We start from the raw sequence: 23,074 nt of genomic DNA, 5'->3' as shown, positions 1-23,074 counted from the left end.
CCGTAAGTCAGTCAGATTTCACTTTTTATTCATGAGGAGTAAGATTCACTTATTCATTTTACAATATTTACCAAATGCTGAATATATTGTGAGTACGTAGTATTGCAATAAAAAATAAATACATAATACCTGACCCTAAGGAACTCACAATCTAATGGTAAAGAAAGGCTGTTAAGTATCCCAGGAATAATCTAGGGAAGAAAGGGGAACCATCCTTATAACTGTGAATTTCCTAATGCTTTTAAATCTCTCATACATGTAATTTTTTTCATCTAATTTTTATACAGTTTCCTTTAGGGTTAAAACTCTTAACCTTATTTCCAACACCTGCTAACCTCCATTTTAAAAAGCAAAGTTTGCTAGAGAATCAGGAATTTCCTGAAGAATACCTTGGGAAAGCAAACACTGAACCACGGATATTCCCTGTATTAAAAGAGAAAGGTGTAATGGTTTTATACAGAATCAAGAGAAAATAAAAATCAGTTGAGGGTGAGAAATATGCATAAATATTTGAAAAACTTAGATTTATTCCATTCGAGGCACATCTATCTAAATTCAATATATTCTATTCACTTTAACACAAAAATTAATAAGTGCAAGTATTATATCACTATCTTTATTTTCTAACAAAAGCATACTAAGTTCCCTCAAAAAAAGAAACCTTTGGAAAGTTTTTATTGGGATGAAGTACATTTTAGCTCAAAGGGAATGAACTTAGTTTTAAATAGGTTAAAAAACAAACTATCCTCAGATGAAGCAGAAATGCAATTTTACTTTGCCCATTGTAAGAAAATCAATTTTCTTCTACAACTTGAATCAGAGTGAATCTATATACCTATATATTGTAATGCAAAGAGTACTGAAATCCAATTTAAATAAGATTCTCATTTCTCTTTTGGTAAAGAAGAAAGGGGAGAAAAACAAAATCTAGGTTTTCTGAGAGAAGACAAAGTCACATAATTCCTATATCTATAGCTAAGCATTCAGTGCTTTAACGAAGCCCATCTACAAGCCATTGAGCTAATCATTTAATTTGTGGACTCCTACTCAATTTTGAGGGAGTTATAAAAAGCAAATCTCTCCAGATAAAAATAAAGCTTACGTCCCTAATCAATAAAAACGGAATCAGATAAAGTCTGCAATGCAATCACTAGCTAAATGGAGTTTTGATAACTGCTGATTAAGGTCTGAGATAGTATTAATGTTTTTACAAGAGCAACAAAACCATCATTCCAAGGGGAAAAGATATATAAACAGATTAGATAATCTTTGAAAATACAGTGTTTGGTTTATCTTTAGAATCTAGTGAACTCAATGCTCCAGGTGATAGAAACCTGAGGGGGAAGGTATGAAAAATCAGAATCAACTTATAAGTAACTTCTCTACTTTTTGATATGTACATCAGAGCTACTCATACCTCTTTTCATGAAATTGATACCTAATCAGTTCTGTCTCCAGCTATTAAGTGCATCCACTCTGAAAAATAGAAAAGGAGGAGATAAAGCAACTCAATTTTGTTAAGCGCTTACACTATGCTATACAGCTCATAAAGATTTTCATTTAGGTATTACTGTCTCCACTGCATAGATAAAAGAACAACGCAAAAGTTGGGTAACGTTCCAAAGGTTACAAAGAGAACTGGATTTGAACCCAAATCTAGCCATACATGAGGTAATTCCAAATGAAAGCAAGTTGAGACCGGAGCTCAAACTGTCTGAATTTTATTCCAAAGGACTGGAGAATAATCCATTTTTCCACTATTTCTTTTCCCCAAGAGTAGAACACATCAAATGCAAATGGTCTTCTTACTGAAGTTAAATGACAATCCCTAATTCTTGGAAAACTTCCTGTAATACTGGAAAAACAATGGGTATAGAATAATATAGTTGGGTCCATTTGTATCTTAAGGAAAGCCTGATATTTAATATCTAGAATGGGAACAATTACAGCTCATTTACTCTCCCTTGCCTATAATAATATTCCAGATGTGGAAGTTTTAGCTGATTGTTGCTAAGGACTCCCTCCACATCCTCCTTCCCTAATAAGTCCACTATAGAAAGTGCAATATAAAGAAAAGTGTGAAGTACAAAATAAAATGTCAGGTAAAATCCCACCATGTAGAGATAATCATAGGGGAAAATGTTAGCACGCATTTTCATTGTTTTTAACAAAATCGAATGGTTACTTTACTGCTTTGTAACCTCTTCCCTCTGTTAATACACAGTGAATATTTTCCTGCATCGTTATTTTCCTAAAACAATTTTTAATGGCAGTATAGTATTCCATCATGTAAAGATGCCAGAAGTTTTTTCTCAAGCTAACAGCACTTAACCACAGATATGCTTTTGTTGCAGGAATTGCAGCTGCCTCCTATTAGGATCTGTAGCATGGCTGCTAAATTTTAAAATCAATTTTTATTTATTCAGAACATAAATAGTGCAGAAAAAAAGGGCTATGTGCACTGACTATTACAAAAGATTCACAAAGAGAAATAAGCTGACACACTTAAAGAATTACCAATGCTTGCTTCAGCTGTTAAGTTATAGTTGTCTACAAAACCACTTTGGCCAGGGTGAACAACTATAGAATAAGAAAATTCTCAAACTGCCACTGGAAGTGTAAATTAGTAAAACCATTATGGAGATCAATTTGGCAATCATCTTACAATAAAAAATAAAATTGACCTCCTAAAGAAACTCCAGCATATGTGCAAAGGAGACACATTTAAGAATGTTCTAACACTTTTTAATAGCACCAAATTAGAAAAAATTCTAAATACCCACCAATGGTAGACAGATGAATTGCAGTACACACATTCAACTCAAAACTAATAAAATGAAAAGTGAGCATTCCAGATCAGTTTGTTCAACAGAGATATAATGTAAGCCACGAATATAATTTAAAAATTTCTAGAAACATTTTGAAAAAAGAAAAAGCAGGTGAAATTAATTTTAATCTTATTTAACCCAATATATGCAAATCATCATTTCAATATGTAATTAATATAAAATAATTAGTAATAAGATATTTTACATTTTTTTTGTACTAAGTCTTTGAAATCCTCTGAGCAAATACACTTCCAGCACATCTTAATTCACACTGGCCACATTTCAGGTGCTCAACAGCCACAGATAGTTAATGGCTATTATATTGAACAGTGCAGATCTAAAGTTACCTCAAAATCCCCAGAACAATACTGAACCGAAAAAGGAAGTTGCAAAATCATATGTATTATATGGCATCACTTAAATAAACTTATAAAACTAAAAAACTTCTAAATTATGTCTCTGGGAACTTCCCTGGTGGCACAGTGATTAAGAATCCGCCTGCCAATGCAGGGGACACAGGTTCTAGCCCTGGTCCGAGAAGATCCCACATGCCGCGGAGCAATTAAGCCCGTGCACCACAACTACTGAGCCTGCACTCTAGAGCCCATGGGCCACAACTACTGAGCCCGTGGGCCACAACTACTGAAGCCCGTGTGCCTAGAGCCCATGCTCCACAACAAGAGAAGCCACCGGAATGAGAAGCCTGTGCACCGTAATGAAGAGTAGCCCCCGCTCACCGCAACTAGAGAAAGCCCACGTGCAGCAACAAAGACCCAATGCAGCCAAAAATAAAATAAATAATTTTTTTAAAAATCTGTATTGGGGGCTTCCCTGGTGGCGCAGTGCTTGAGAGTCCGCCTGCCGATGCAGGGGACACGGGTTCATGCCCTGGTCCGGGAAGATCCCACATGCCGCAGAGCGGCTGGGCCCGTGAGCCATGGCCACTGAGCCTGCGCATCTGGAGCCTGTACTCCGCAACGAGAGAAGCCACAACAGTGAGAGGCCCGCGTACCGCAAAGAAAAAAAAATCTGTATTGGGACTTTCCTGTTGGCACAGTGGTTAAGAATCTGCCTGCCAAGGCAGGGGACACGGGTTCGAGCCCTGGTCCGGGGAGATCCCACATGCCGCGGAGCAACTAAACCCATGTGCCACAACTACTGAGCCTGCGTTCTAGAGCCCGTGGGCCACAACTACTGAGCCCATGTGCCACAACTACTGAAGCTGTGTGCCTAGAGCCTGTGCTCTACAAGAGAAGCCACCGCAACGAGAAGCCCACGCACCATAACGAAGAGTAGCCCCTGCTCGCAGCAAGTAGAGAAAGCCTGCACACAGCAACGAAGACCCAACACAACCAAAAAAAAAAAATCTATATTGATAGTTCATAAGTGTGCATGTATAACCTATCTCCATATTTGCTGCCAGAAAAATATGTTTATACAATTCACTAAATATCTTCTTGTCTTGTGTTATTAGCTTAGTTTTATTCTAAAAGCACTTAAGGGCAGAACCTAGGTATTTCTGGTTTTATTAGACTCAGTACCAACAGTACCTACTTTAGCAAATAAACACTATTCAGAATTTGTCAGAAAACGTCACTTTCCAAAACAATGAAGAAACAATGGAGGACTGAACAAATTCCAGTCTACTGTTTTGAATACAAAGATATAAGTGCTCTAATGCAGGTAAAAAGATGCAAGTTTGAGTAATAAAGCAGCAACATTTGAATAAGACCTACATTTTACCTTATGTATAAATAGTGATCTCTGCGTAACATTCAGAATTTTTTAATTGCAATAACAGTCACCATGTTCACATGGGCCAAATCAGTAATTCCCAGTAGGAACTTCAAGAAATGTTTCATTCTATTTGGCACACTGATTAAATACAGTTCATTTCATCAATATGCCACACCCCATCCCCACCCAAACGCAGAGGCTTCAAATGGAGAAAGGAGGCAAAGAACGTGGCAAGATCAAGAAAGCAGGGGACTTCCCTGGTGGCGCAGTTGTTAAGAATCCGTCTGCCAATGCAGGGGACACAGGTTCGAGCCCTGGTCCAGGAAGATCCCACATGCCGCGGAGCAACTAAGCCCGTGCGTCACAACTACTGAGCCTGCACTCTAGAGCCCACAAGCCACAACTACTGGGCCCATGCACTGCAACTACTGAAGCCCGCGTGCCTAGAGCCCATGCTCTGCAATAAGAGAAGCCACCGCAATGAGAAGCCTGTGCACCACAACGAAGAGTAGCCACCCCGCAATGAGAAGCCTGTGCACCACAACGAAGAGTAGCCACCCCCCAAAAAAAAGAGTAGCCCCCACTCGCCGCAACTAGAGAAAGCCTGCACGCAGCAATGAAGACCCAACACAACCAAAAAAAATAAGTAAATAAATAGTTGCCTATGTGCAGCAAATTCAAGTTTTGCTTTCTGGAACTTTTTTCCCCAAATATTTTCAATCGAGTTTGGTTAAATCCACGGATGCAGAATCCAGTATATTTGGTATAGTTGAGCAGACTCAAATATCTGTCACGCCCATGCTCAAAACATCCAGGGGCTTCCCATGTTTATAAATAAGGATAAAGTGCAAATGCCTAAGCAAGAGAGACTGCCCTGGTGGTCCAGTGGGTAACACTCCATGCTCCCAATGCAGGGAATCCGGGTTAGATCCCTGGTCAGGGAAGTAGATCCCCCAAGCATGCCGCAACTAAGAGCCCACATGCTGCAACTAAACATGCCGCAATGAACATCCCACGTGCGACAACTGAGACCTGGCACAGCCAAAATAAATAAATACATATTTTTAAAAATCCTAAGCAAGAATTTGAAGGTCTCTGCAAAATAATTCACAGATGACTTTCCAATCTCATCTGACCACAACTCTAAGCTCAAAGAAGGTTCTCTTTCCCCTCTTCACCCACTGAATATTGCTTTACTTCTCTTTAAGAGCAACACATTCAGCTTATAGTTCCTTGTTTAAAACTCAAGAGTACTCCCTACTGGAGTGTAAACGCCTCAAAGGAGGAAACTGGTCTGAGTTCACCTCTTTTTCCCATGTGAGAAATAACAAATTTCCTTGAACAGAGGAATACTAAATGTTTATTAAGATAAAGATAATGCCTGCTCAGGGATTCCTTAAGAGAAAAGAGTGTTGATTTGTTGAGCATTTTTTAAAAGCCCTGAAGTCATTTAGTACAATCAAATATTTTCCCTTCTATCTCTAAATTGAAATATTCAATAAGCTGTGTTGGATGCTCTACAGGCAGCCTTCAAAAGAAATGCATTATTTCATATACTTAACAGTAACAGGTCCAGTCACTGTAATATGAAACATTTACTCTTAGTTCTCTATTTTTAGGAGATACTCAGAAAACACAATGAAAATTCATAAATAGGGTGTTTTGATTTTGAATGTTGGGGGTATCTGAGGAAAGGGGAAAGGCAAGAAAAATAAGAGGTGGGCAAATTCTCTCTAACTCTACAGAAATTAACCAAGCCTAGCTTCAAAATCTCTAAAGTGGGCTGATAATATTAGTATTAAAAGTAAAACCATTTTTAAAATATACTAGGGACTTCCCTGGTGGTCCAGTGGCTAAGAGTCCACCTTCCAATGCAGCAGACAGGGATTCGAGCCCTGGTCGGGGAACTAAGAGCCCACATGCCACGGGGCAACTAAGCCCGAGCGCTCTAGAGCCCACGTGCTGCTACTGAACCCATGTGCCCAGGAGCCCGCACGCCAAAACTAGAGAGGAGCCCGCATGCCACAATGAAGAGCCCATGCACCACAACTAAAGATCCTGCATGCCACAGCGAAGATCCCGCATGCCACAACTAAAGACCCGACACAGCCAAATAAATAAATATTTTTACAAAATAATAATAAAATATAGTAAAAGCAAAGATGTGCCTCCTGATAAAATGTGCTCAAAAAGGCGTATCACTTCATACTATCCCTAGCAAAATACATAAACACAAGGAAACACCAGACAAACCCAAATTAACTGGCCTGTGTTCTTCAAAAAACGGAAGGCAAAAAAAAGGCACGGTGAACTGCTCCAGATTAAAGAAGATTAAACAGACATGAAAATAAAATGCAATGCATATTCCAGAACTGGATCCTGGACCAGAAAAAATGATATTTTAGTCTTTCGCTATGAAGGACATTATGAATCGATTGGCAAATGTAAATAAGGTCTGTAGATTAGAAACAGTACTGTATCAAGGTTAATTTCTAAATTTGCTAACTATATTGACGTTATATAAGACAATATTCCCATTTTGGGGAAACTTTTTTTTTTTTTTTGGCTGCGTTGGGTCTTCGCTGCTGTGCGGGCTTTCTCTAGTTGAGACAAGCAGTGGCTACTCTTTGTTGCGGTGCACAGGCTTCAGTGGTTTCTCTTGTTGCAGAGCACGTGCTCTAGGCGCGTGGGCTTCAGCAGTTGTGGCACACAGGCTTAGTAGTTGCTCCGCGGCACGTGGGAACTTCCCGGACCAGGGCTTGAACCCATGTTCCCTGCACTGTCAGTCGGATTCGTAACCACCACGCCACCAAGGGAGGTCCCTCGGGAAACTTTTAATTTTGAAATATAGTAAAAAGGAGATATTCTTTTTTCTTTTTTTGGCCACACCACACACAGCATGTGGAATCTTACTTCCCACACCAGGGATCTAACCCCCTCCTGCTGCAGTGGAAGTGCAGAGTCTTAATCACTGGCCTGCCAGGGGAGCCCCAGGAGATGATTATTCTTTATCTCCCTGAAGGTAGGATCACGTTCACCTCCTGAGGTTACAGTTATAAAAAACATTCACAAAAAATCATTCAATAAAATAGTACATGAGATGAATGAGACATCGACTAGAAACTTAAGGAAGTATCTTCGATCTGTTGAGAGACTTTTTTTTAACATCTTTATTGGAGTATAATTGCTTTACAATGCTGTGCTAGTTTCTGCATTATAAGAAAGTGAATCAGCTATACATATATATGTATCCCCATATCTCATCCCTCTTGCGTCTCCCTCCCTCCCACCCTCCCTATCCCACCCCTCTAGGAGGTCACAAAGCACCAAGCTGATTTCCCTTTGCTATGCGGCAGCTTCCCACTAGCTATCAATTTTACATTTGGTAGTGTATATATGTCCATGCCACTCTCTCACTTTCTCCCAGCTCTCCCTTCCCCCTCCCCATGTACTCAAGTCCATTCTCTACTATGTCTGCATACTATTCCCGTCCCCCACTAGGTTCTTCAAAACAATTTTTTTTTTAGGTTCCATATATATGTTACCATACAGTATTTGTTTTTCTCTTTCTGACTTACTTCACTCTGTATGACAGACTCTAGGTTCATCCACCTCACTAAAAATAACTCAATTTCGTTTCTTTTTATGGCTGAGTAATATTCCATTGAATATATGTGCCACATCTTCTTTAACCATTCATCTGTCGATGGACACTTAGGTTGCTTCCGTGTCCTGGCTATTGTAAACAGAGCTGCAATGAACATTGTGGTACATGACTCTTCTTGAATTATGCTTTGCTCAGAGTATATGCCCAGTACTGGAATTGCTGGGTCGTTTGGTAGTTCTATTTTTAGTTTTTTAAGGAACCTCCATACTGATCTCCATAGTGGCTTTATCAATTTACATTCCCACCAACAGTGCAACAGGGTTCCATTTTCTGCACATCCTCTCCAGCATTTATTGTTTGTAGATTTTTCGATGATGGCCATTCTCACTGGTGTAAGGCGATACCTTATTGTAATTTTGATCAGCAATTCTCTAATGATTAGTGATGTTGAGCAGCTTTTCATGTGTTTGTTTGCAATCTGTATTTCTTTGGAGAAATGGCTATTTAGGTCTTTTGCCCATTTTTGGAGCACACTGTTTGTTTTTTAGATATTAAGCTTCATGAGCTGCTTGTAAATTCTGGAGATTAATCCTTTGTCAGTTGCCTCATTTGCAAATATTTTTTCCCATTCTGAGGGTTGTCTTTTCATCTTGTTTATGGTTTCCTTTGCTGTGCAAAAGCTTTTAAGTTTCGTGAAGTCCCATTTGTTTATTTTTGTTTTTATTTCCATTTCTCTAGGAAGTGGGTCAAAAAGGAACTTGCTGTGATTTATGTCATAGAGTGTTCTGCCTATGTTTTCCTCTAAGAGTTTGATAGTGTCTGGCCTTATATTTAGGTCTTTCATCCATTTTGAGTTTATTTTTGTGTATGGAGTTACAGAGTGTTCTAATTTCATTCTTTTACATGTAGCTGTTCAGTTTTCCGAGCACCACTTACTGAAGAAGCTGTCTTTTCTCCACTGTATATTCTTGCCTCCTTTATCAAAGATAAGGTGACCATATGTGTGTGGGTTTATCTCTGGGCTTTCTATCCTGTTCCACTGATCTATATCTCTGTTTTTGTGTCAGTACTCATACTGTCGTGAGTACTGTAGCTCTGTAGTATAGTTTGAAGTCACGGACCCTGATTCCTCCAGCTCCATTTTTCTTTCTCAAGATTGCTTTGGCTATTCGGGGTCTTTTGTGTTTCCATACAAATTGCAAATTTTTTGTTCTAGTTCTGTGAAAAATGCCAGTGGTAGTTTGATAGGGATTGCATTGAATCTGTAGATTGCTTTGGGTAGTAGAGTCATTTTCACAATGTTGATTCTTCCAATCTAAGAACATGGTATATCTCTCCATCTCTTTGTATCATATTTAATTTCTTTCATCAGTGTCTTACAGTTTTCTGCATACAGGTCTTTTGTCTCCTTAGGTAGGTTTATTCCTAGGTATTTTACTCTTTTTGTTCCAATGGTAAATGGGAGTGTTCCCTTAATTTCTCTTTCAGATTTTTCATCATTAGTGTATAGGAATGCAAGAGGGTTGTGTGCATTAATTTTGTATCTTGCTACTTTACCAAATTCATTGATTAGCTCTAGTACTTTTCTAGTAAGCATCATTAGGATTCTATATGTATAGTATCATGTCATCTACAAACAGTGACAGCTTTATTTCTTCTTTACCGATTTGGATTCCTTTTATTTCCTTTTCTGCTCTGATTGCTGTGGCTAAAACTTCCAAAACTATGTTGAATAATAGTGGTGAGAGTGAACAACCTTGTCTGTTCCTGATCTTAGTTGAAATGGTTTCAGTTCTTCACCACTGAGGATGGTGTTAGCTGTGGGTTAGTCATATATGGGTTTATTATGTTGAGGTAAGTTCCCTCTATGCCTACTTTCTGCAGAGTTTTTATCATAAATGGGTGTTGAATTTTGTTGAAAGCTTTTTCTGCATCTATTGAGATGGTCATATGGTTTTTATTCTTCAATTTGTTAATAAGTGTATCACATTGATTGATTTGCATATATTGAAGAATCCTTGCATTCCTGAGAGAAACCTCACTTGATCATGGTGTATGATCCTTTTAATGTGCTGTTCGATTCTGTCTGCTAGTATTCTGTTGAGGATTTTTGTATCTATGTTCATCAGTGTTAGTGGTCTGTAGTTTTCTTTCTTTGTTACATCTTTGTCTGGTTTTGATATCAGGGTGATGGTGGCTCGTAGAATGAGTTTGGGAGTGTTCCTCCCTCTGCTCTATTTTGGAAGAGCTTGAGAAGGATAGGTGTGAGCTCTTCTCTAAATGTTTGCTGGAATTCGCCTGTGAAGCCATCTGGTTGTGGGCTTTTGTTTGCTGGAAGATTTTTAATCAGAATGTCAATTTCAGTGCTTGTGATTGGTCTATTTATATTTTCTATTTCTTGCTGGTTCAGTCTCGGAAGGTTGTGCTTTCCTAAGAATGTGTCCATTTCTTCCAGGTTGTCCATTTTATTAGCATATCACTGCTTGTAGTAATCTCTCATGATCCTTTGTATTTCTGCAGTGTCAGTTGTTACTTCTTTTACATTTCTAATTCTATTCATCTGAGTCTTCTCCCTTTTTTTCGTGATGAGTCTGGCTAATGGTTTATAAATTTTGTTTCTCGGGCTTCCCTGGTGGCGCAGTGGTTGAGAATCTGCCTGCCAATGCAGGGGACACAGGTTCGAGCCCTGGTCCGGGAAGATCTCACATGCCGTGGAGCAACTACACCCGTGCACCACAGCTACTGAGCCTGCGCTCTAGAGCTCACGAGCCACGACTACTGAGCCCGTGGGCCACAACTACTGAAGCCCGCGCGCCTAGAGACCGTGCTCCGCAACAAGCGAAGTCACCGCAATGAGAAGCCTGCGCACCGCAACGAAGAGTAGCCCCCGCTCGCCACAGCTAGAGAAAGCCCATGCGCATCAACGAAGACCCAATGCAGCCAAAAATAAAATTAATTAAATAAATAAATTTATAAATTTTGTTTCTCTTCTCAAAGAATCAGCTTTTAGTTTTACTGATCTTTGCTATTGTTTCCTTCATTTCTTTTTCATTTATTTCTGATCTGATCTTTATGATTTCTTTCCTTCTTCTAACTTTGGGGTTTTTTTGTTCTCTTTGTGTAATTGCTTTAGGTGTAAGGTCAGGTTGTTTACTTAATATGTTTCTTGTTTCTTAAGGTAGGACCGTATTGCTATAAACTTCCCTCTTAGGACAGCTTTTGCTGCATCCCATAGGTTTTGGGTCGTCCTGTTTTCATTGTTATTTGTTTCTAGGTATTTTTTGATTTCGTCTGATTTCTTCAGTGAACTCTTGGTTATTAAGCAGTGTGTTGTTTAGCCTACATGTGTTTGTATTTTTTACAGACTTTTTCCTGTTATTGATATCTAGCCTCACCGTGTTGTGGTTGGAAAAGATACTTGACACGATTTCAATTTTCTTAAATTTACCAAAGCTTGATTTGTGACCCAAGATATGATCTATCCTGGAGAATGTTCCATGAGCACTTAAGAAGAAAGTGTATTCTGTTGTTTTTGAATGGAATGTGCTATAAATATCAATTAAGTCCATCTTGTTTAATGTATCATTTAAAGCTTGTGTTTCCTTATTTATTTTCATTTTAGATGATCTGTCCATTGGTGAAAGTGGGGTGTTAAAGTCCCTTACTATGATTCTACTGTCGATTTCCCCTTTTATGGCTGTTAGCATTTGCCTTATGTATTGAGGTGCTCCTATGTTGGGTGCATAAATATTTACAATTGTTATATCTTCTTCTTGGATCAATCCCTTGATCATTATGTAGTGTCCTTCTTTGTCTCTTCTAATAGTCTTTATTTTAAACTCTATTTTGTCTGATATGAGAATTGCTACTCCAGCTTTCTTTTGATTTACATATGCATGGAATATCTTTTTCCATCTTCTCACTTTCAGTTTGTATGTGTCCCTAGCTCTGAAGTGGGTCTCTTTTAGCCAGCATATATAGGGGTCTTGTTGTTGTATCCATTAAGCCCGTCTGTCTTTTGGTTGGAGCGTTTAATCCATTTACATTTAAGGTAATTATCGATATGTATGTTCCTATTCCCATTTTTGTAATTGTTTTGTGTTTGTTATTGTAGGTCTTTTCCTTCTCTTGTGTTTCCTGCCTAGGGAAGTTCCTTTGGCATTTGTTGTAAAGCTGGTTTGGTGGTGCTGAATTCTCTTAGCTTTTGCCTGTCTGTAAAGGTTTTAATTTCTCCGTCGAATCTGAATGAGATCCCTGCTAGATAGTATAGTCTTGGTTGCAGGTTTTTTCCCTTTCATCACTTTAAATATGTCCTGCCACTCCCTTCTGGCTTGCAGAGTTTCTGCTGAAAGATCAGATGTTAACCTTTTTGGCATTCCCTTGTATGTTATTTGTTGTTTTTCCCTTGCTGCTTTTAATACTTTTTCTTTGTATTTAATATTTGATAGTTTGATTAATATGTGTCTTGTTGTGTTTCTCCTTGGATTTATCCTGTATGGGACTCCCTGAACTTCCTCTACTTGACTATTTCCTTTCACATATTAGGGAAGTTTTCAACTATAATCTCTTAAAATATTTTCTCAGTCCCTTTCTTTTTCTCTTCTTCTGGGACCCCTATAATTCGAATGTTGGTGTATTTAATATTGTCCCACAGGTCTCTGAGACTGTCCTCAATTATTTTCATTCTTTTTTCTTTATTCTGCTCTGCATTAATTATTTCCACTATTTTAGCTTCCAGGTCACGTATCCATTCTTCTGCCTCAGTTATTCTGCTATTGATTCCTTCTAGAGAATTTTTAATTTCATTTATTGTGTTGTTCATCATTGTTTGCTCTTTAGTTCTTCAAGGTCCCTGTTAAACGTTTCCTGCATTTTCTCTATTCTATTTCCAAGATTTTTCGATCATCTGTACTATCATTACTCTGAAGCTCTTTTCAGGTAGACTGCTTATTTCCTCTTCATTTGTTTGGTGTGGTGGGTTTTTACCTTGCTCCTTCATCTGCTCTGTGTTTTTCTGTCTTCTCATTTTGCTTAATTTACTGTGTTTGGGGTCTCCTTTTCACAGGCTGCAGGTTTGTAGTTAGTGTTGTTTTTGGTGTCTGCCGCCAGTGGCTAAGGTTGATTCAGTGGGTTGTGTAGGCTGCCTGGTGGAGGAGACTGGTGCCTGTGTTCTGGTGGATGAGGCTGGATCTTGCCTTTCTGGTGGGCAGGTCTGCATCTGGTGGTGTGATTTGGGGTGTCTGTGACCTTATTATGATTTTAGTCAGGCTTTCTGCTAGTGGGTGGGGTTGTGTTCCTGTCTTGCTAGTTGTTTGGCATAGGGTGTGCAGTAATGTAGCTTGCTGGTCATTGAGTGGAGCTGGGTCTTGGTGTTCAGATGGAGATCTCTGGGAGATTTTTGCCATTTGATATTATGTGGCACTGGGAGGTCTCTAGTGGACCAATGTCCTGAACTCGGCTCTCCCACCACAGAGGCACAGGCCTGACACCCGACCAGAGCACCAAGATCCTGTCATCCACACGGCTCAGAATAAAAGGGAGAAAAAAAGAATGAAAGAAAGAAAATAAAATAAATAAAGTTATTAAAATTTAAAATAAAAAATTAATAAAAATTTTAAAAAGAAAAAAAGAGAAAGAGAGCAACCAAACCAAAAATCAAATCCACCAATGATAAGAAGCGCTAAAAACTACACTAAGAAAGAAAAAAAATGGGGGGGGCCGACAGAACCCTAGGACAAATGGTAAAAGCAAAGCTATACAAAGTTACACACAGAAGCATATACATACACACTCACAAAAACAGAAAAAGGAAAAAATATATATATCGTTGCTCCCAATGTCAACCGCCTCAATTTGGGATGATTCGTTGTCTATTCAGGTATTCCACAGATGCAGGGTACATCAAGTTGATTGTGGAGATTTAATCCACTGCTCCTGAGGCTGCTGGGAAAGATTTCCCTTTCTCTTCTTTGTTCGCACAGCTCCTGGGGTTCAGCTTTGGATTTGGCCCCGCCTTTGTATGTAGGTCGCCGGAGGGCATGTGTTTTTCGCTCAGACAGGACGGGGTTAAAGTAGCAGCTGATTAGAGGGCTCTGGCTCACTCAAGCCCGGGGGAGGGAGAGGTACGGAATGCAGGGTGAGCCTGCGGAGGCAGAGGGCAGCGTGATGTTGCAACAGCCTGAGGTGCACCGTGTGTTCTCCCGGGGAAGTTGTCCCTGGATCACAGGACCCTGGCAGTGGCAGGCTATACAGGCTCCCTGGAGGGGAGGTGTGGATAGTGACCTGTGCTGGCACACAGGCTTCTTGGTGGCTGCAGCAGCAGCTTTAGCGTTTCATGCCCGTCTCTGGTGTCTCTCTGATAGCCATGGCTCATGCCCGTCTCTGGAGCTCATTTAGGTGGTTCTCTGAATCCCCTCTTGTCGTGCACCCCGAAACAATTGTCTCTTGCCTCTTCAGCAGTTCTAGACTTTTTCCCAGACTCCCTCCAGACTAGCTGTGGCACACTAGCCCCCTTCAGGCTGTGTTCACGCCAAGCCCTGCCCTCTCCCTGGGATCCAACCTCCAAAGCCCGAGCCTCAGCTCCCAGCCCCCACCCGCCCCGGAGGGGGAGCAGACAAGCCTCTTGGGCTGGTGAGTCCTGGTCAGCACCAATCCTCTGTGCAGGGATCTCTCCGCTTTGCCCTCTGCACCCCTGTTGCTGCACTCTCCTCCGTGGCTCCGAAGCTTCCCCGCCGCCACCCCGTCTCCACCAGTACAGGGGCTTCCTAGTGTGTAGAAACTTTTCCTCCTTCACAGCTCCTTCCCACTGGTGCAGGTCCCATCCCTATTCTTTTGTCTCTATTTTTTCTTTTTTCTTTTGCCCTACCCAGGTATGTGGGGAGTTTCTTGCCTTTTGGGAGGTCTGAGGTCTTCTGCCAGAGTTCAGTAGGTGTTCTGTGGGAGTTGTTCCACATGTAGATGTATTTCTGGTGTATTTGTGGGGAGGAAGGTGATCTCCACCTCTTACTCCTCCACCATCTTGAAGGTCTCATGGATAGACATTTTTTAAGTATCATTTATAAAAACACCAAAACATCTTTTTTTGTTGTTGTGGGGGAACAGAGTTACTAGCCAAAATGTAAATTAGTACCGATTTTTTTAAGTATAGTGTAAAGTATAATGTAAGCTCCATGGGGAGCCTTAATTTAATTTGTCTTGTTCACCTAAGCAGTACTTAGAACAGTTCTTGGCAATGGTAATAGTAATTAGTAACAACTAATACTTGAGTAATTATTATGTCACACTTACCTAAGTGTTTTGTGTCCATTAACTCATTTAGTCTTCACACAACCCAAGAAATGTTTGGTGAATGAATCAATACTTTTTTGCAGTATGACAATTACAGTCAGTTCTGCAATAATATAACATGAGTTCCTAAAAATCACCAGGTAATGCAAAATTGTGCAATGAACACCATAGGATTCACGGGAAAAACGGGGTTAAAAGCACAACACTGAAAAAACTTCATCAGTGACACATTTTTTTTAAAAAAGACAGAAACCTAATAGAAATGGTAGCACAATTTTACACAGTTTACACATATTAAGTGATTAAGAAATACACAAGCACAACAATAAATATGGCACGTTACCTTGAAAAAGACCTGAAGTTTGCTTGTGGAAGTGGGCATCAGAAGGGTTGCAGCTCATGAATTACTGTGAAGTGATGGAAGGAGAGTTATCTGAAATCGGATGGAAAATTGTAACAATAGGTGTGGATGGGTGTGGTTCATAACACAAGGGGTGAACTGAGGTATGTGGTAGATATCTGAGGTATGTGCCTATATATGCGTGTATTTTAATGTAACTCAGTTCAGCTGGATGCAGTTTCCTGCATTCACCCAGGGCAAACTTTCTATAAAGGGCCAGACAGTAAATATTTTAGGCTTTGTGGGCCATTAGGTCTCTGTTGCAACTATTCAACTCTGAGACTGTGCTACAAAAGCAGCCACAGGACAAAGTAAACAAATGGGCTTGGGTGTGTTCCAACAAACTTTATTTACAAAAATAGGGCACTGTTTGGTAGCCATAGTTTGCTGAGCCCTGAACTTGCAGACAAAATCCTAAATAAGCAAATGCAAATTTTGTCTTATGCTCAAATTGTCCCCCGATACATCCATCTTGTTGGAACAAATTCACTTTTCAAAACAAGTTTTATAGCAGAACTAAGTTTAGAATGCTATCAAGTAAACCAAAAAATAACTGATATAATTCAAATAAGCAAAATAAATCCAGTATTACTCAAAAATAAACTATTTTTGATTTTGGATTTTATAAATCAAATGTCACCCAAAAGTCAACTGACAAATGACCAAAATAAAGACAACTAATGGTACATTTTGAACACTCATAGTCATTCAAAATCTGTGCATTAAATTCTACACAATCTTCAAGGAAAATGGGTTACGCTTTTGATAGCTCTTCTGAATTAAAATTATCGGGCTCAGTCACAAGGGCACATGTGGCTTTTACAAGATCATCGAGCAATCAAAGTTAACATATGAACTGCACTGTAAGATAAGTTCTGAAGATCTGATGTACAGCATACAGCATGGTGACTATAGTTAACAATACTGTATTATATCCTTGAAAGTTGCTAGAGAGTAGATCTTAAATGTTCTCTCCACAACAATAACAAAAAAGGTAATATTGTGACAGTCATTTCAAAATATATACACATATCAAATCATCACATTGTACACCTTAAACTTACACAATGCTATATGTCAATTATATCTCAATAAAGCTGGAAAAATACTAATTGCACATGGTTATACAATATTTGCCCAGGAACTGAGTTAAAAAGTCTAAGTTGACCTCCTTTCAATTAGAAAACACTAATATATACAACATTTCTTTGCTCAGGGCTGCTATAACTCACATCTGAAATCCTCCCCCAGTCTTCTTTGTTAAAGCAGATGCATCCTCCAAGGGTCACATCCAAATGCTACCTTCTCTATAAGCCTTCCCTGGACCCCATCAGAAATGTCTTCCTACTCTAAACTCCCATAGCAAGTCACTTTTTACCCAACACAGCATGTAGCACTTTATATCCTGCTTCAAATTTATTTGTGAACATGTCTTATTTCCTCTGCTGTGTGGAAAATAAGCCTAATCTTTAGCCATACTAATCCCTCTGCTGGACTGCCCTTTATCACAGCCAACCCTTAACTGCTAACTTACCTTCAAGACCCAATACAGATACCATCTCCTCTGCAAAACTTTCCTAAACATCCCCCAAATTAGGCTTTCATTCATTCTGATCCCTAGCACAACCAATATACCTCCATTTTAGCACTGCTTTGTAACTGCTTATTTACTTACAATTTCCCTCCTTAGATTAAGAATGCTTTAAGGAGGCAGGAATTTTGTCTTTTACCCTTTGCATACGCTAGTACAATGCCTGGCACCTAGTTGGTACTCAAGTATTTGATCAACTAATAAAGCATTCCTCCAAAATATGGAGTATAGGCTATATACACATGAACACCACTACCATACCAATAAATTTCTTAAACAAATATTTTATGTAACAGTTCACAAGAAAGCTGGACTTACTGATACCAAGAATGGCTACTTCAAGCCAAAACTCAGAGACAAAGTCTCAGAGACAGGATCTGAAAACAGTGGCTAGAGAGCAAAATTCACAGAACCTTTTCCCAGGGCAAAAGTCACAATCAGCTAGAATATACGTCTTTTCAGAAGTATCATCTCCAATCATAAAAGAGCAGAAATACACTGCATATAGTAATTTTTCAAAACAGAACATATCCTGAGCCGTAATAATTATTAACGAACTTCCCAGCAAAGTTTTTCCGTTCTAATAAATGTCTGTGTATGTGACAGTATATGAGATATATTAGCAACAAAACACCTGTATCCTAACCATGTACGCTTCAAGGCAAAAAAGATATGCATACATTGAATAAAGAAACTTTCCCTCATCACTTCTTCTCCCTACCCCCAAAAAGGCAAACAAAGTCAAAAAATGATCGGACACTAACATAACCAGGATTATGTTTTTAATAACTTTGTAGACTATCTAGTACAAGTTCATTCTGTAAATGACAAAGCAGAGGCCTAGAAAGATGAATGATTTGTCCACAACAATCAGTTGAGCAACAGAGCTGTAACTAGAACACCCAGGTTTGCCTCGAGTTAAGCATTCATTCCTCTACAACCAGCAGTTCTCAAACTTCTAGTCTCAGGACCTCTTTACACTCCTAAAACACTTAAAAATTAACAAAGACCCCCAAAGAGCTTTTAGTTTACTGTCTTTTAAGAACCGCTGTTAAAACCATGTTATCTCCTCCAGAACTGCAGGCTTTATCAGTATCTTTTAAACTTACTCCTATTTTTACAGATGAAGAGCTATGGAGATTAATCATCCTGCATGTCAGCTATCAAGCCAATAAGACAAGCATTAGGATACATGTACAGAGAGATCCTACTTAGACACTCCTTTTACTGCCCTGCTATATTCAACATTCCTAAAGGAAGAGCTATACATCATTTTCCAATGGCTTAACCCATTTTAACAGCTTCTGCCAATGTCCAAGAGAACATTCAAGCTCTGGAGGAAAAAGACTTCATGTAAACCCAAGAATTGCCTGTATTCTGTCGCCCAATCCGTAAATTTATTCAGATTTCAAAAGTGAAATAGGCACATAAATACACACAATTTTCTTACAGAAAAAAATATTTCACACACCTAAATCTATATACAAATACCTTTAAGTACTACATTTATCTTATCCCTAGAAATACAATACAAAAGTGAAGGCTCATGGTCAACCTATACCAAGGGTTGCCAATAATGAGAACTGGCCCTGATCACAATTAAAATCACAATGTCTTTCTTTTCATCCCCACCAATAACATAAGGAAACAGCTGGCATTTGAATATTTTCAAAACCCTTTGTAAAATTTGCATGTACTCCGCTTGCCACAGGCCTGGCTTAATAATTTCCACACAGTGGGAATGCACATATTTCACAGATAACATTTTTCAAAAATAGATTAGTATGCAACTGATTGTGAACTACCACAATAACAGGACATTTTCTAAGACATTTTCCAAACATCTCTCAAGTAGGACCACTTCTACCTTTAAAAATTTAAGACCAATAACTGGTTATATTGCTTTCAGCTTTTCAAGTAATCAATTGCCATAAGGATTAGAATGACAAGTTCCATCAAATCTCCAAGATCTTTATATAAAAATAAATGAGGGCTTCGCTGGTGGAGCAGTGGTTGAGAGTCCGCCTGCCGATTGCAGGGGACACGGGTTCGTGCCCGGGTCCGGGAAGGTCCCACATGCCACGGAGCGGCTGGGCCCGTGAGCCATGGCCGCTGAGCCTGAGCGTCCAGAGGCTGTGCTCCGCAACGGAGAGGCCACAACAGTGAGAGGCCCGCGTACCGCAAAAAAATAATAATAAATAAATAAATAAATGAAAGTTTACCTGTCAATCAGAGGCTGATCTTTCAGGCCAAAAACTGAAGAAATAATCTTATTTAAAACAAAATAAATAACAAAAAACTCTTTAAAACACTAACAGGGCTTCCCTGGTGGTGCAGTGGTTGAGAGTCCGCCTGCCGATGCAGGGGACACAGGTTTCGTGCCCCAGTCTGGAAGATCCCACATGCCGCGGAGCGGCTGGGCCCGTGAGCCATGGCTGCTGAGCCAGCGCGTCCAGAGCCTGTGCTCCGCGACGGGAGAGGCCACAACAGTGAGAGGCCGCGTACCGCAAAAAAAAAGTAAATAAATAAAATAAAATAACAAAACCTTTGAAAACTGAGCCACTGAATTTTTCAGTGTATATTTGTCCCTCGGTATCTGAGGGGGAGTTGGTTCCAGGACCCACCACAGATACCAAAATCTGAAGATGCTCAAGTCCCATAGTCAGCCCTCCATATCAGCAGTTCCGCATCCTCGGATTCAATCAACCACAGATTGAAATCCTTGGTACTGAGTGGAGGAACACAGAGCCAACTGTATGATTTAGCCAAATCATCAATTTATTTTCCTCCCTCTTGCCTTTTGGCTATTTTTTTTACCACAGAATCCTAGGAATGTTCTTTTTTTATAAATGTAAGTAAAAATTAGAAACTAATCTTTGCTCCTATTTTTAAGTGCTGGACAGAAGATCCTGATAAGAAAAAATCTGGAACAATTGTGTAAATAAAATTAATGACAATCATAGAATTGTTCATATTATTTCTGCCCTACATTAGAAGAGAATCAAGAGTGATTTGGTATTGTGGGTTCAACTCACTCAAGCATTACCTGTCAGATTATCCTTTAACTACAATTATGGCTTGAGATGAATGACACTTCAGACTGAGACAGTTCTTCTGAACACCCACTTGGAGCACTTTCATAGTAAATAATCAGCATCACACTTTTTTAAATTAATTCTTCACATTTATACATGTGTTCTTTGCAAGGGGGTTTTCACGTAGCTTAAGATTCTCCTGGAATTAAATGCTTCAGTTATCTTACTATCTCATATGAACATAAAAGACAAAATATTATAAACACCTACAAACTCAAAAGACCTACAACAAAATGACAATAGTAGCTAACATGAACTTCTTCCATTGTAATACTTAGGCTAAATTAAAATGGTCATAATCACATTGTATCTGGCAGCTCAAGGAGGGTATTAATGCCTGTGGTTAAGAAACATAAGCTCTGGAGTCAAGACTGGGTTCAATTCCAGCTCCACCAATTACAAACTATATAACTTTGATCAAGTTCTTTGATCTCTCTATGCCTCAGTTTCCTCCTTATCTGTAAAAGGGGAACACCAAGTACCTACCCATAGAGTTGTTCTGAGAATTAATCACGATTACACAGGTAAAAGTCAACAGTAAGCACTCAATTTTAGTTATGATTATTACTTTTACCACTAAGATCAACAAAAATTCAAGGCTCATAAGGAAAACTGACCCTGGCATAAAATGAATAATTCTATTCAGAAAGTCTATACATAATTAATTTGCTCACCCTAAAGAAAGGGAGAAAATCCAAGTTCAAGCTACAGTTTTAGAGGCAGACTTTGTGACATTTAGTAAATCTAGAGGTCATATTTAACTGTAAGGTACACCCTCATGTACAGGAAATGGGCACCTGATAATAACTAACCAACAAGTTGTACTGGGTACCTCTTATGTGCCCCAATACCCCTTACGTAAAGGCTTATTGCACTTTGACCAATTAACACAAATTCAAAAACCAAGGCCACAATCCTTACACAACTAGGGATCTATAATCTAAGAACTAAAGTGCATTTTTTTTTCCTCAAAGGAAGGAAAACATCTTCCATCTACTGCTTGTTAATGCAGAAAAATAGGCACAATAAACATCATAGGTTCATTCCCAAATTCTATACACTAGGTAAAGTGCTCTAAAAACATATATACCTATATACTATTAAGATGCTGTGTACATACACACACACACACACCACACACACACACACATATATACACCATCCTAATAGTACTCAAAAGCATATTTTGCCAACTACGAATGCAATTGTGATCTATGATCCCTGTAATTTTACTTTGCCACTAGGCACCAAGGATCCATCTCAGAGCAGAAAAATTACTTAATTCACAAGGGATGAAAAGTCAAATGTCAAAACTGTCTGAAAAGCAAGCCAGCCACCTGTGTAAAGTGGTATACATTTCTTATTAACAACCCATTATTTTTAGACACTATCAAGAGGCAAATCAGAAGCACAAGAGAAAGCAGCCTCAACCTAATATAAACGTGCTTGATTGGTAAGAGGTGGCCTGCCAGGCACTACTTCCTTGCAATAGATCTTACTTCCCATCAACCCATGTTAACGTGCTCCCCACCCCTCTTGGAATATATAAATAAATAAACAAAATAAGGTCTAATTACTTTTGCTCAAAATTTGCCCATAAATTGGAGAAACATCTAAGGACTGCCTTACCACCCTATTAAAGCTGGACTACACAAAAGTAGTATACTGGGGTTCCTCTGGAAGCAAAACCCTGCGTTAGTATCCCTTTGCCTAGAGGTAAATCCAAGGATACCCCTCAGGGTCTGGGATAGATAAGGAATACTGGCAAGACCCACCCGTTCACCCCACAAAATGGGCTTGTCCCCAGGGGCTGCAGAAAAAAAATAAAATTCCGCAAGGACGGGGTACTTCCCGTCTTCAGCAGTCCAAACGCCACTAAGTCGTCCCAGGATCTCACATCCTCCCGACCGCCCCTCCCCCTCTTCCCACCCCTCACCCCCACCCCTTCTTCCCCTAGCAGTCTCTAGGCCCAAGATTAGTAAGAAAGACCGGGATACCAAAAACCGCCTCCCACTTCAGGGTCTCAATTCCACAAGCACCAAAGAATAAACAGAGGAGACCAACTAAGCTCCGCGGTTCGGGGAGGCTGGAGAAAGCGCCCGACACGCCAGGCCGCGCCCCCCACCCCCACCCCGGGTTGGAGCCTACCGCCGAAACCCGAAACCCTCCTCACCTAAGGAGGAAACGATGCCTCTTTCCGCCTCAGCAAAACACAGGCCTAACCCACCAAGCCAAAGCTTCCCAAACACCCGGCTCAGAAGGCGCGTAGGCCGAAACCACTGGGATCCGTGAGACGGGTTGTGTTTTACCTCATTGGCTCAGCAGTCATGTTTTCGCTTCAACGCCTTGTCTGGCTTCAGCGACCGTAGGGCGCCACTCTGCGCTCCCCGGTGCCCAGTTACGATAGAAATGCACTGGACTCTTAGTCGTCACTACAGCTGGCGCTGGATCCTCCCCACAGCTCAAAGGCCGCCCACCGCTGCCACCTCCGCAGGAGCCGCGGAAACAAAGCGACGCCGCCGCCGCCGC

General features: G+C 39.9%; 1 protein-coding gene across 1 annotated transcript in view; it reads right to left on the bottom strand.

The window, feature by feature from the left end:
• The window catches only part of ATRX (ATRX chromatin remodeler), a 247,901-nt gene extending 224,827 nt beyond the window's left edge, over positions 1-23,074 (bottom strand). The window contains 2 exon segments of the mRNA XM_073799062.1: positions 15,803-15,866; positions 22,855-23,074. Coding sequence (XP_073655163.1) covers positions 15,803-15,860 — 58 coding nt within the window. The 5' untranslated portion in view covers positions 15,861-15,866; positions 22,855-23,074.

Source organism: Tursiops truncatus, chromosome X (genome assembly GCF_011762595.2).
Source record: "Tursiops truncatus isolate mTurTru1 chromosome X, mTurTru1.mat.Y, whole genome shotgun sequence".
Lineage (NCBI taxonomy): Eukaryota > Metazoa > Chordata > Mammalia > Artiodactyla > Delphinidae > Tursiops > Tursiops truncatus.
The sequence above is the reverse complement of the archived record's forward strand: the minus strand, read 5'-3'. Positions and strand labels throughout refer to the sequence as shown.